Here is a 12989-nt window from a genome sequence, read left to right as displayed (position 1 = left end):
CCCTACACTACCCACCCCAAAAAGGGCCAGGAGCTCGGCCAGCGCTCTCAAGTCTGCTGTCCCACTTCATCTATGACACCCCAATAGGTTGGGAACTCAGGGACGGCTGGGAAGAGATGTGCCAGGTTAACACCCAGGCTCAGTCCTCCAGGTGCCAGCACCCTCCCTAGGAAGCCTGATGGCAGTCCAGGAGTGAGCACCTCCCTGAGCCTCTTAGTTACCCCAAGATCAGAAGGGCTCCCATTCCCAGGCCCTCAAGGATGATAATAGGTATCTTCCCAGTAGTAGCTGGCTCCCAGACAGGCTAGGGTCGCAGGAGGACACTAGTCTGGGCTCCAACCCATAACACCACCCTTTGAGTGGCCCGTGAAGGCTGGGCTCTCAGGAGGCTTGGCCAGGGGCAGAGAATGAGCCCTTTGGGCCACAGGCACACCCTAGGGACATGAATCAGCCTTGGACCCATGTGAGAGTCAGATGGCCAGAGCAGATGGAGGCTACATGGGGAACATGGAGGAGGACCCCAGACTCTCGTCCTTGCTCTCCCAGGGCACTCTGTGACTCTGGGCCACTCACACTCTGCCCTGGCCCATGTTTCCCTTTCAGCCCGTGAGATGAGTTTTACCAAATTGCATCTGGGTCGTGCATTCCTGCTCCAACTCTGGAACCATGACCTTGTTAGCATGGAGCCCTGGCTGAGGGCTGGGACTGCCATCCTCTCCACCAGTCCCCACCCCCACAGTTGACTGGCTCTGGACTGAGCACACCGATAGTGCCAAAGATTTCTGTCCGCTTACCTGAGTCAGGCAGACCCGCTGGTGCCTTTAGGTAACAGCTTGGGGACCACAGGTGCTCAGGGCCAAAGCAGCCCCGTCACACCTCTAATGCCAGAGGAGCCCACCCAACAGCATCCCAGCCAGGGATTACACAAGCGTCTTCCAGGCACCTCATGGCAGGGAGCTCCCAGCTCTCAGCACTCAGGGAACTTGGTGTGCCCCTTGGCACTGAGTCAGAAAGCCAGCAGGGCCCCCTTCAGCCACTCCAGAGTGTCCACTGTTGAGTCAGGGCTTGGAGGGAGGAGGGAGAGTTCCTGCAGGTTGTTGGGACAGGGAGTGTGGATGGGGCCACACCAGGTTTGTGAAGACGTGAGGACCCTGAGAGGAAGCAGGTGAGCCTGCAGAAGCAGCAACTCTGAATTTATTGATACTTTGTCATTCGTGGTGATGAGTCTTGGGGACGTCAGAGGCTGGGAACTAGCCCAGCCACGGCTTCCTCAGGAGCTGGGGGACCCTACCCAGGTATCTTTCCTCCTTTCTCTCCACCTCAGAGGCCTCTGAAAAGCACAAACAGGCATGACCTGTGGATCCCTTGCTGGGAGGAAGTTTTCCAGGGCCAAGGGACTCCAGATGCCAGGGGAGCAGGTCAGCATTGATAAAAGGCTAGGATTTCTCCAACCTAAAGGAGTGGCCTCAAGTCCCTGTCAACTAGAAAGGAAGCAGGAGGCAGGGGAGGCTCATTCAGGAAGGTCAGGGCCTCTGGCTTTCTGGGCTTCTTCTCCATTCTGAGGTGTTTGACTCCATTTTCTGATGTTTGCCTTTTGACAGTTTTAAGCATCACCTCTGTCTCTTCCCTTGTCCCTCACATCTGGACCAGCTGATAATAAATCCCTGGTGCTCTCTCCTTTGGTCCCCTTTAGAGTTTGAAACCACCAAGCTGCTGCCAACACAGGTGAGCCCTCACCCCAGCCCATGCCAAAGCCACAGTCAATAGCCAGGCCAGTTTCCTCTTCTGGCTCCCTCAAGCCATTGTGGACCCGCTTGAGTGTCCAGGCCAGCTCTGTCAGAGATCTCAATGCAAATAGGAAAGCTTTTCACATCCTCTTTGTGTCATCAGTCCACATTAAAATCAAATTTTCCGTCACAGATTTCTCCTGCTTTTGCGGGATGACCACAAGAGATTAAAGACTTGCAGAGTTACAAAGAAGAGAGAAGACACAGTTTGAGGAATTCAAGTAGCATCAAACTCTCAACACCAATCATCGAGGTAGAAGACAATGAGAAAAGTCTTTCCAATTCCATGGGAAAGTTATTTCCAAGCTAGAATTCTATACCCAGCTGAGCTATTAGTCAAGTCTGAGTGGACACATTTTGAGACATCTAAGTTCTCATAAACACCCCTCAGGAGAGCAGAAGTATCAGCAAAAATGGTGGATATCTGAAAATTTGCCACTCCAGATAAGCAATGAAAAATCTGGCCAAATGATCAGACACCTTTTCAGAAGTCTTGGAATGAACCAAAATGTCACACCTGTTCAGGACCATTTTTGTGAAGACACATGGCTGAATCTCAGAATGAACAGCAAGCTCTGTGGCATTTCCACTTCCCTGGTCTTATCCTCCACTCTCCAGCTCAGCAGTAGCCTTGAAAAGAACCATCCACATGCAGGGAGGCCTCGTGAGGGAGCACAGGACATGGAGCATTTTAAAAATCTCATTTCCCAAGATTTGTCCCTATTTTACCTGGATAGGGGCTCCCTGGAAGATCCCATGTGCAGGCATGTCTACATTTGCCCTGAGAGCTCCCTTAGTGCAAACAGCCTTTTCTCAAGAGAGTTGGTTGAAAGTAATGAGAGGCCACTGTTGAAAATCAAAGTTGCTTGAGTCAACAGATACCAGTTGGGTCAAATGATACACTAACTGCACAAGTTAAAAGGAGAAGCTGGGGCATGAGGTGTCCACAGGGGCTTTGAAGAACTCTGACGTATTCAAAGGAATCTAAGGGGCCATCCCTGTGTGTAGGGCTGTGTGGAGCTGTGTGCAGGCTCAGGAAAGACCTGGGAGTTGGGTCCTAAACTCTCCTCTTTGACCGACCTGGAGGTTCTACAGAAACCAGAAGTGAAGGCAGAGGGAAAGTTGTAAACTCTAAATCCTGGCTGAGTTTTGAAAGCATGTCCCAACACACACAGAGAGCACCTCTGTGCAGCAAAGACTGGGTGGGTTATTGGTTCCAGACATTTAAGGAAATCTCTAACCCATCATTAGCTGACCACTAAGCCAAGTGAGTAGAGACTTCACTGGCTACACACAACAAGAAATGGAGACTGTAAACTTAGTTCAGAAAAGTCACTAAGCAAAGAAACAACTACAATACAAAACCACAACACAAACCAGGGGGAACTAAGAGAAACTGATTTCCAGTTGCCATATTATCTGACTTGAAATGTTTAGTTGTCAACAAGGAAATTTCAAGACATGCAAAGGAACAAAAACGTATGGCCCATACACAGGAAAAAATTAATCAATGGAAACGTTTCTGAGGGTGGAGTTACTGGACGAATATCGCATATTGCCTAATTCAGTATGTTCATAGAAGTAAATGAAACTGTGTTTAAGAACTAAAGGGAAGAGGCAGAAAGATGTCTCACCAATTAAAGAACATCTGCAGTGAGACAGAAATTATAAAAAGGACCCAAGTAGAAATGCTGGAGTACAAAAGTACAATAACTGAAATGAAATTTCACTACAGGAGCTCAAGAGCAGATTTCAACAGGTGGAAAAGAAATCAGCAAACATGAGGACAAATCTGCTGAGCTGACCCAGGCTGAGGAACAGAAACAAGAATGAAGAACAATGAGCAGAGATTCAGAAACTTGTGAGGGACTATCAAGTAAACTGTATACTCCTAATGGGAGTCCTAGCAAAAGAAGAGAGATGCAAAGGACTAAAAGGAATATTTGTAGAAACATGGAAAACTGAATACACCTCAAATTTGGCCAAAAATATTAATCTATACATCAAGGAAGCTCAGTGAACTCCAAGCAGGATAAAATCAGAGATCTACACCTACATGTCGTAATCCAACCGTCAAAAGACAAAGAGAGAATTTTGAAAGCAGCAAAAACTATGGGAGACTCACCTCGTCATGAACAAAGAATCCGTCCTCGATAACATTGACATCAGATTTCTACTCAGAAGCCATAGAGACCAGAAAGCAGTGGGATGAGGCTATCCCTCAGGAAGCGACTGGAGGATGTGACAAGCTTGGGAAAGGGCCTCCGGGCTCCAGCAACTGTTCAGTCAGGGTAAATGGGGAGCCCAGGGAACACCCTGTTGCACCCCAACACCCAGATTTAAACCGGCCATGGCGAGGCCAGAGCCTAGGAATCTGGGCTGTGCTGTAAGCCAGGTGGGGACCCTGAGCTCCACAGGGAGAAGCCTGCACCACAAGAGGGCCAGTCCAGGCATCCGTGAGCATTGATGAGAACCAGGGCACTTATGTTGGGTCTGGGTGTACATGTGATGGAATCCCTCTGCCTTGTGTGCAAGTGTGTTTGTGTCCATGTGAGTGTTGGGAGTGTGGCTGGCTTAGTGGGTGTGTAGATTTCTGTGCGTGTGTGTGCATGTGTGAGCATCAGGGTAAGAGTCTGGGAATGGATGAATGGTTTGTGTGATGAGGTGTGTCTGTGTGTCAAGTGTGTGGTGTGAGGTTCAATGGAGAACCTCAGCCCCCTCTGTCTCCCTGCCACCCCCTGCAGGCGTGGTTCCTCTCATCATCAGGCAAGTGCCCAAGACCTCTCAGTGGAACGCCTCTCAGGAGGATACAGGTGTGATAAGGGAAAGCAAGGACTTCTTCTGGGGACGAGGCTGTGACCACATTGGGGAGTATGAGCCTAACCTGCAGGTGGGCGGCAGGATCAAATCGGACTCAGTAAGATTCTGGGGAGTCAGGCTGGGGGTGGGGACATCCTTCTCCTCCCCCAACGCCACAACCCAGATAAGGACCAGGAGAGGACAGATCAGGACTTCTCTGGCCACCCCTGCACTGACCTTCCCTGGCCCCTCCCTGGACCCTCTGGCAGCACAGCCATGCCTACAGATAGACTCAGGGCAGAGGACAAAGGCCAGTTGCAGTGAAGGCCGGGTAAACTGAGGAAGGCCCACTGGGTCCCAGCAGGCTATACCCTCTGGCCCTGGGCCATGCAGGAGAGTGGGGCTGCGGGCATTCAGAAGGGGAGGAGCAGCTCTCAAGGCCAAGCAGGAACTGCAAACATTGAAAGCCAACAGCAAGAGGCCCCGGCCGCTGGAAGCCATCTCTGGGTGTCCATCTCTGGGTGGGGGATGTCCAGAGGCATCCTGGGAAGAAGCTGGTCCTCTTACTGTTGGGGGCTGAGGGAGGAAGAAAACTGGGGGACATGGGGCTGGGGAGTTCCTCCTGCAGGCACTGCTTCATCTGGGTGACAGAATTCTCCAGATGACTCCAGATTGAGAACTTGCCTCACATACACCAGGGATGGGGGAGGGGGCCTGACCCCCTGATCCCTACCCAGAAATGCCCCTTGTCCACCCTCTGGGCTCCTGCCCCCTCCCATCTGAGTGGGTTTTAGTCTCAAGGTTCCCATCAGCTTCACTGATTTAAAAACTCAGCCTCATAACCTACCCTTTTTCTTCTTGAAGAAGGAGGGTGCTGAGGCCAGTGGGCAGTGGCCCTGCCCTGGCATGGTGTGGCCACCCCTGCTTGGAGGCTGAGCAAGAGGGAGCACCTGTTATCCATTATTCCAGCCCGACAGTGGCAGGCCCTGGTGCGGGGTGATGCACAGATTTGCCTCTTTCCTGGAGGGACCTCAGAGTCACAGTGGGAGTGAACCTGGCCCAGGGAGACGGAGGAGGCCGGTAACGGGGGAGGCCCAGGAATCCATTCCATGTGGCCCTCAGCAGGCCTGTGCGGGTGGAAAGAAATTCCTTGCTTTCCATCCCCTTGTCTTCCGGAAAGAGTTTGAGCAGCTGATGTTCAAGGACAAATGACACTGAGGAGGAAGCAGGTCCACTCCTCTGGGGACAGAGTCACATCCTATGCTAAGCCATCCTAGTACCTTGAGCTTCCTGGCAGCTCAGTCTACGAGGGCGAGTGCCCTCCCCACATCTCTGTGAGTCAGGAAAGTGGACACAGGCAGGAGGAGACTCAGCACCTGAGTGGCCTCGAGAGATAGGAGGTCCAAGGAGCAGTCTGTAACCAACTTAGGAAGGGTCTCCTGGTCTTCAAACTGGCTGGTTGGGTGACTAGGGAGCTCTGAAAACAACCCTGCTGCCTCCCCACCCCCAGATTCAAACGTGTTTTGGCCACGACGACGGGGAACCCGAGGAGCTGAGCCAACCCCCAGCCGGGTGAGGGTCTCACTGATACCAACCTCCATGCAGGGAGAGGAGGGAGCCCAGGGGATCAGTTCCAGGCAACCACTGAGCACAAGTGCCCTGGTGATCGGTTTATGTGTGTGTGTGTGTGTGTGTGTGTATAAGTGGTACATGTATTAATGTATGTGTATATGTAGTTTTGTGGGTGTCAAAATGTGTCTGCCTGTCCTGTGTGTCAGTATGTGAGCATGTGGGTAATGTCGGAACCTGTGTGTGGTTTGCGAGTGTGTGGTCTGTGTCTGTGTGTATTGAGTGTGCTAGCGTGAGGTCAGGGACATGGAGAACTTCAATCCCCCCCACCCCCACTCGCTGTGGTCCCTCTGATCATGTGACCTCCCCACAGCCAGGGACAGTACAGACCTGGGAGGTGAAGGTCACTCAGGAGGAGGCAGGTGAGATACGGGGAGGTGAGGATGTCTTCTGGGGATGAGGCTGTGACCACATTAGGGAGGGTGAGCCTTGTGACAGGTGGGCATCAGGATCAAGTCCAAAGACCCCTGGTTCTTCCTACACAACGCTGAGGAGTCAGGCTGGTGTGGGGACATATTGTCTCTCACCAATCCCCACCCAAAGTAAGCACATGGAGAGGGCAGCAGGGACAGACCCACTGTGCCACCCTTGGACCGACCTTCCTTGGCCCCTGCCTGTACCATCTGGCAGCACAGTCATGTCAACAGGCAGGCTCAGAGCAGAGAGCAAAGGCCAGTCTCAGCTCCCTTTATAAAGAGGGCCCAGGCTAGTCACACCCTCAGGGTTGCTGACAGTGACCTGCCTGGCCTGATCCTGGTGCCTGGTGTGGTGAGGGGTCCCAGTGTATCCAGAGGAGCCCAGTGTGCACTGAGGCAGCCATGGGGCTGCTGACCGGGGAGACACTGGGGACGCTGGCCGTGGCCGTGGCCATCTTCCTGCTCCTGGTGGACCTGATGCACCGGCGCCAACGCTGGGCCCCACGCTACCCCCCAGGCCCCATGCCCCTGCCTGGGCTGGGCAACCTGCTGCAGGTGGACTTCCAGAACCCGCACTGCTGCTTTACTCCGGTGAGGAAGGTCGGGGTGGGCACAGAGGTGCTGAGGACCATACATGTCAGCAGACAGTGGGTGGTGGTGAAGCCACAGGCTGGACAAGGAGTCGGTGGAAAGGAGGAGGCAGGTGTGAGAGGCCTCCTGGGGGAGGGCAGCTGGGCAGGGCCTGGGGGACAGTTTGAATTTCCCATCAAAGGTCAGAGAGGGCAAAGGCCTGGCGGGTTGGGCCTTGGCAGATGGTTTGGGATGCAGTGGGACAGAGCTTAAGTGTTGTGAGCCTGAGTCCCTTCTGAGGACATCAGAGGACAGGTCCTGAGATTGTGGGAGAGGAGTCTGATCATGAACCCCACTGAAATCAGGAAATTGAGGTTGAGAGGGGACAGTGACAAAGTTCAAAGCTTTTGCTGCTATGAGACCTTGGGCCACCACTGATCTCTGTGAACGTCACTCTCTTCACCTATGAAACGAGATGCTAGCTTAGCCCACCCGACAATGTTGGTGACCTCTGTAAAGTCGTGGCTAGGTGGTCGGATACTTCGTGATGTCCTTCACCATACAGGTTGTGATCCCTAGTGTCACAAGGCCAGGTAAATTCCTGGCACCCCACCGCTGCTGCGGCTCGGGGATTCCCCAAGACTAGAGCCAGGAGACTGCGTCTCAAAGCTTAGGGTGGGGCGGGACTTCTCCAACGCCCTTGACCCTGGCCTGCAGCTGCGGCGCCGCTTCGGGGACGTGTTCAGCCTGCAGCTGGCCTGGACGCCCGTGGTCGTGCTCAACGGGCTGGCGGCCATTCGCGAGGCGCTGGTGCACCGCGGCGAGGACACCTCCGACCGCCCACGTGTGCCGGTGATGGAGCACCTGGGTTTCGGGCCGCACGCGGAAGGTAAGAGGAGGAGGGGAGGACAGCGGCCCGGCGGGGACGGGGCCCACAGTGACCCGAGACCCGGCAGGGTCTAGTGGCTACAGGGTGGTGGACCTGCGGTGCAGGGAACAGTCAACGAAATTGTAGGGGCGGCAGGTGGAGGAAGGAGTCTGTGCCAAGCAAGAGTTGGGTGGGCGCTGTGGGCGGGGCGTTAAGCGAGTGGGCGGGCCCGGCCATTGGGAGCAGGAAGGGGACGTCCGGGTGGGCGGGAAGGAGGAGAATGGAGTCAGTGTGGGCGGGGTAGGGGGCGGGCCAAGACTTTCCGTGAAAGGGAGCGAGTCGCGGTGGGCAGAGGCAAGAGCAGGACCAAGTTCTGTCCCGGTGGGGACAGCTGACGAGCAATGTGGGAGGGCAGAGGCTGGGACCTGTCCCCAGCCAGAAGGATATGTAAAGTGGGCGGGATTTGGTGGCAAGGAGAACAAGGTTAGAACGGGCGGAACAGGCGCCAGGCTGTCCGAGCAGGTGCCACGCCTTCACCAAACCGAGCAGCAAAGAAGGGAAGGGGAACGGGGCCCAGATCTGACCTGTAGCAAAGGTGATGGCAGACCAGCACTTTTGAGCAAAATGTGCCCGCATAGGCGGGGCCGGGGCACAGCTGAGCCACGCCCACGTCCGCCCCGCCCCTAGGGGTGATCTTTGCCCAACGTGGGCACATCTGGCGGGAGCAGCGGCGCTTCTCCGTGTCCACCCTGCGCAACTTTGGCATGGGCAAGAAGTCCCTGGAGCAGTGGGTGACCGAGGAGGCCTCGTGCCTCTGTGCCGCCTTCGCCGACCAGGCCGGTGAGTGCTGGGCTGAGGGCCAGGAGACAGGGGTGGAGTCTGGGGAAGAGGAGATGGAGGCGACCCCCTGACCTGCACCGTCCCCTCCCAGGAAGGCCCTTTAGCCCCGACGCCCTCCTGAATAAAGCGGTGAGCAACGTGATCGCCTCCCTGACCTTCGGGCGCCGCTTTGACTACAACGACCCGCACTTCCTTGAGATATTGGACCTAATGGAGGGCTTTCTGAAAGAGGCGTCAGGCTTCGTGCCCCAGGTGCAGGGTGGAGGGGGCGTGCCAAGGAGCCCTGCAGGCGAGCTCCGGGGAGGTGGCCTCTACCCTGCACTGGAACTTCAGGAAGGAGGATTTGTACAGAGGGGTGTTGGGTTATCAGGCCGGAGAGAGCTAAGGAACCTCTACCTCCTTCAGTGGAAGCCTCTGGAACCCATGAGATGTAGATTTTAGGTTTATCCTTCTGGGATCCAGGCATGAGAGAGGGTAGAGGTATGGAATTAAGGAGAAGTCAGGTCATAGTGACACCCTGGGAGCAGAGCGGCTGGGACTTAACTGTCCAAGGTGAACACATGAACAGAGGGAGGACCAAGGAGCCAACATCTATGGCCTGCGCAGGTGCTGAGTGCGATCCCCGTGCTCCTGCACATCCCGGGGCTGGTCGCCAAGGTCTTTCCTGGGCAGAGGGCCTTCATGGCCCAGTTGGATGAGCTGGTTGCTGAGCACAGGATGACCCGGGACCCGGCCCAGCCTCCCCGAGACCTGACTGACGCCTTCCAGGACGAGGTGCAGAAGGTGAGCCGCCAGGGACACAGGTGGTGGGTTGAGGGGCCCATGAGGTGAGCCCAGGTAAGGTGGGGCCTAATTATCCCCCAGTGATAAGGCACCCAGGCTGATGGGTACAGAGTGGGAGGCCACTGAGGGGCTTCCTCCTTCTGTCCCTGAGTCCACCCTCTCTGCATGGCCCAGGCCAAGGGGAACCCAGAGAGCAGCTTCAATGATGACAACCTGCGCCTGGTGGTGTCTGACCTGTTCTTTGCCGGGATGGTGACCACCTCGACCACGCTGGCCTGGGCCCTCCTGCTCATGATCCTGCACCCGGATGTGCAGCGTGAGCCCAGCCTGGGGGCCTGGTGGGACGGGACAGGGAGGAGAGGGACAGGCTGGGGACCCTGAGCTTGGTTTGGCCACCAGGAGCTCTGAGCAGAGGCTGGGCCCTGCTCACAGGTCAGAGTGACCTTCTCCTCCATGTGGGTGCAGCCCCTGCACAGGAGTCAGGAGGAGGGTGGGGTGCAGCCCCCTGGGTTCTGACGACTGTGGGGACGCTTGTCTGTGCAGGCCGTGTCCAACAGGAGGTCGATGAGGTGATAGGGCAGGCGCGGCGACCAGAGATGGGGGACCAGGCCCACATGCCCTTCACCATGGCCGTGGTCCACGAGGTTCAGCGCTTTGCGGACATCACCCCACTGGGTGTACCCCACATGACATCCCGTGACATTGAAGTGCAGGGCTTCCTCATCCCCAGGGTAGGCCTGCGGCCCTCCTCAGCCCAGCTCAGCCCCATCTGTCCCCTGGTAGCCTCAGGATGGCCATTGCCAGGTGGGGCCAGGACTGGAACCCGAGCCACGTACTCTCATTTCCACTGGCACCAACTGTCCAGCCTGGGTGGATGTGGGAATGCAGTAGAGGCCAGGCCAGCAGTGTACACTCAGCCCAAGTTTCAGGGTTGGGGTGGGGGTAAGAAACACTAAAATGTGCCCAAGTTCGTTGGAGGAGCCCGTGCATGCAGCACAGGTGGCAGTGAGGGCTTCCATGGGAGGCAGGTCACTCGGCCCTTCCATGGGGACAGAGAGGGTGCTGTGATCTCCTTGTGTTTTAATGACTTGAAAGAGTCCATGTGTGTGCCAGGCAGAGAGTGTGGCCCATGCATGTTTGGTGGCAGGGGTCGAGGGTTCCCCCAGCCTGGATCTCACTCACGGCAGGCGTCTCCTGCCAGGGGACCACGCTCATCACCAACCTGTCATCGGTGCTGAAGGACGAGACCGTCTGGAAGAAGCCCTTCCGCTTCCACCCCGAGCACTTCCTGGACGCCCAGGGCCGCTTCGTCAAGCAGGAGGCCTTCATGCCCTTCTCAGCAGGTGCCTGTGGGGAGCCCGGCTCGCTGCCCCTCCTGGGGAGTCTTGGAGGCGTGGAGCCCAGGCCCCCAGGCTCGCTGACCCCCATCCCCACCCACAGGCCGCCGCTCGTGCCTCGGGGAGCCCCTGGCCCGCATGGAGCTCTTCCTCTTCTTCACCTGCCTCCTGCAGCGCTTCAGCTTCTCGGTGCCCGCTGGGCAGCCCCGCCCCAGCGACCACGGTGTCTTTGGCACCCTGGTCTCCCCGGCCCCCTACCAGCTTAGTGCTGAGCCCCGCTAGAGGGGGCACCAAGCCCCCAACTGTGTCCTTCATGGGGGCCCTGATGTCCAATAAACCATTCTGATGGCTCCAACCTGGCTTGAGTCCCACCTGAGACCCCTGAGCAGCCTTTGGCAGAGATGCTGCCTCAGCAGCCTCCCCAGGCTGAGTTCCTACTCCTTCCTGATCCAGCCTTACTTGGCATTTGACCCTGCCGGGAGCCATGTTACCAACGCCTATACAGCCTTGTGACAGGGTCCGGGCTGAGAAGGGCCGAGGGGCGCAGGGACGCCCCTCGGTGAAGACTGGCCGGGCGACACCCCTGATATTTCCTGAAATGTATGCATGCTTTCTATCAAGCTTATGACTATACTTGTTTCGGCTTTTTATTCTTGACGATACTTAGTTTAACTTAGCTTTTCAGCCTGATACCTTACTAGCAAAATGATATTTGCTCCGTGCAGTGTGCTCAAGGGACAATTAGCCCTACCTCCTGAAAGACAAAGGAATGCTTTCACCCCCTAAGGGTTGCGGGGATGTAAAGAATTTTAACTACCCACTGAGAAGGCACGTAGCCCTGAGGATAAGATACCTGGGAGTTGCCTTTTGTTCCCATTAACCATCTACACTAATGACGTAGATGATTGATGGAGGCAGGGGTAGCTCCCCCAGGACGTGAACAGACGGAATGCTGTCCTGTCCGGAGGTCTGGACCTTCTCTCTTTGATTTAACTTTACCATGAATTACAACAGATGTCAGGGTACCTATCTCTTTTAGCTTAGGGACAATAAATAATAATCAACTGCGGAGAAGACGATCATTAACCTTATGCTCTATAGAACGGAATGCTAATAAATATTCTTGTGCGCGCTTTGTATCTCCTTATCTCTCTGAGAATATTTGTAGAGCTATTTCTGTACTAATCCTGAAAAATATAAAAACGACACTTGTGCACAGTAAAGACAGACTTGATTGCAGCGACTCAAGTCTCACGTCTCTTCCTTCACTGCGCCGACTCTGTCCCTCCCTCAGGAACCTGGACTTGGCTGGAGCAGGACTCCTGCAGACCCCATTTGACAGATGGGCATCCTGAGGCTCAGAAGGTGACAGCTTACCCCCAGTCACCCATGCAGACCTAACACTGGCTGCCCTGGTTGGTGACTAAGTCCACGTAGGTCTTGACTCCTGGGTGTCAGGGGGCGGGAGGAGTGTGAATGGGCTTCTGATGGAATCAGCCCATTCGGGGCTGGGTGGGCGCCCTCAGGTTCAGGGATTCACTGCAAGGACTCACGGGAGTCAAAACAGCTGTTATACTCACGGTTATGGTCTTTCCAGAGAAAGGATCCAGACGGAATCAGCAGGGGTCAAAGGCATGTAGGTGCAGGTCAGGAAGAGCAGGCACAAGCTTCCAGCTGTCTCTCTGAGGATTGGTACAGACAGTGCTCTGTTATCCCAGCCGGGGTGTGTGACACTAGCAGAGAGTTTGCTCACCAGGGAGGCTCCCCCGAGTCTGAGTGTCCAGGGATTTAGTTGGGGTCAGTCACTTAGACCGGAGAGCCGCATGGCTGACCTCAGTTACTCAGTCCCCAGCCTCTCTCAAGGTCAACCACTGTGGCCCAAGGCCCCGCCATCAATCACATTGTTGACATGAACTGTGTGGTGTGACCCAGGCCCCAGACGCAGAGACCCTTGTGAAGC

General features: G+C 55.6%; 1 protein-coding gene across 6 annotated transcripts; it reads left to right on the top strand.

The window, feature by feature from the left end:
* The first annotated feature begins 6878 nt into the window (after nt 1–6878).
* LOC138921151 (cytochrome P450 2D14-like) lies at nt 6879–12272 on the top strand. Of its 6 annotated transcripts, none has more exons than XM_070253752.1 (9): nt 6879–7222; nt 7919–8090; nt 8757–8909; nt 9001–9161; nt 9516–9692; nt 9867–10008; nt 10236–10423; nt 10894–11035; nt 11133–12272. In XM_070253752.1, the coding sequence occupies exons 1-9, from the start codon at nt 7034–7036 to the stop codon at nt 11309–11311; spliced, it is 1503 nt and encodes a 500-aa protein (XP_070109853.1). In that variant the 5' UTR covers nt 6879–7033; the 3' UTR covers nt 11312–12272. The 6 variants fall into 6 exon arrangements, 5 of the variants coding, with proteins under 5 accessions (XP_070109853.1, XP_070109856.1, XP_070109854.1 ...); XR_011433472.1 differs by having other exon boundaries at nt 6902–7222; nt 10880–11035; XM_070253753.1 differs by having other exon boundaries at nt 6902–7222; nt 9001–9038.
* The last annotated feature ends 717 nt before the right edge of the window (nt 12273–12989 follow it).

The sequence above is a fragment of the Equus caballus genome, chromosome 28 (genome assembly GCF_041296265.1).
Source record: "Equus caballus isolate H_3958 breed thoroughbred chromosome 28, TB-T2T, whole genome shotgun sequence".
Classification (NCBI taxonomy): Eukaryota; Metazoa; Chordata; class Mammalia; order Perissodactyla; family Equidae; genus Equus; species Equus caballus.
The sequence above is the reverse complement of the archived record's forward strand: the minus strand, read 5'-3'. Positions and strand labels throughout refer to the sequence as shown.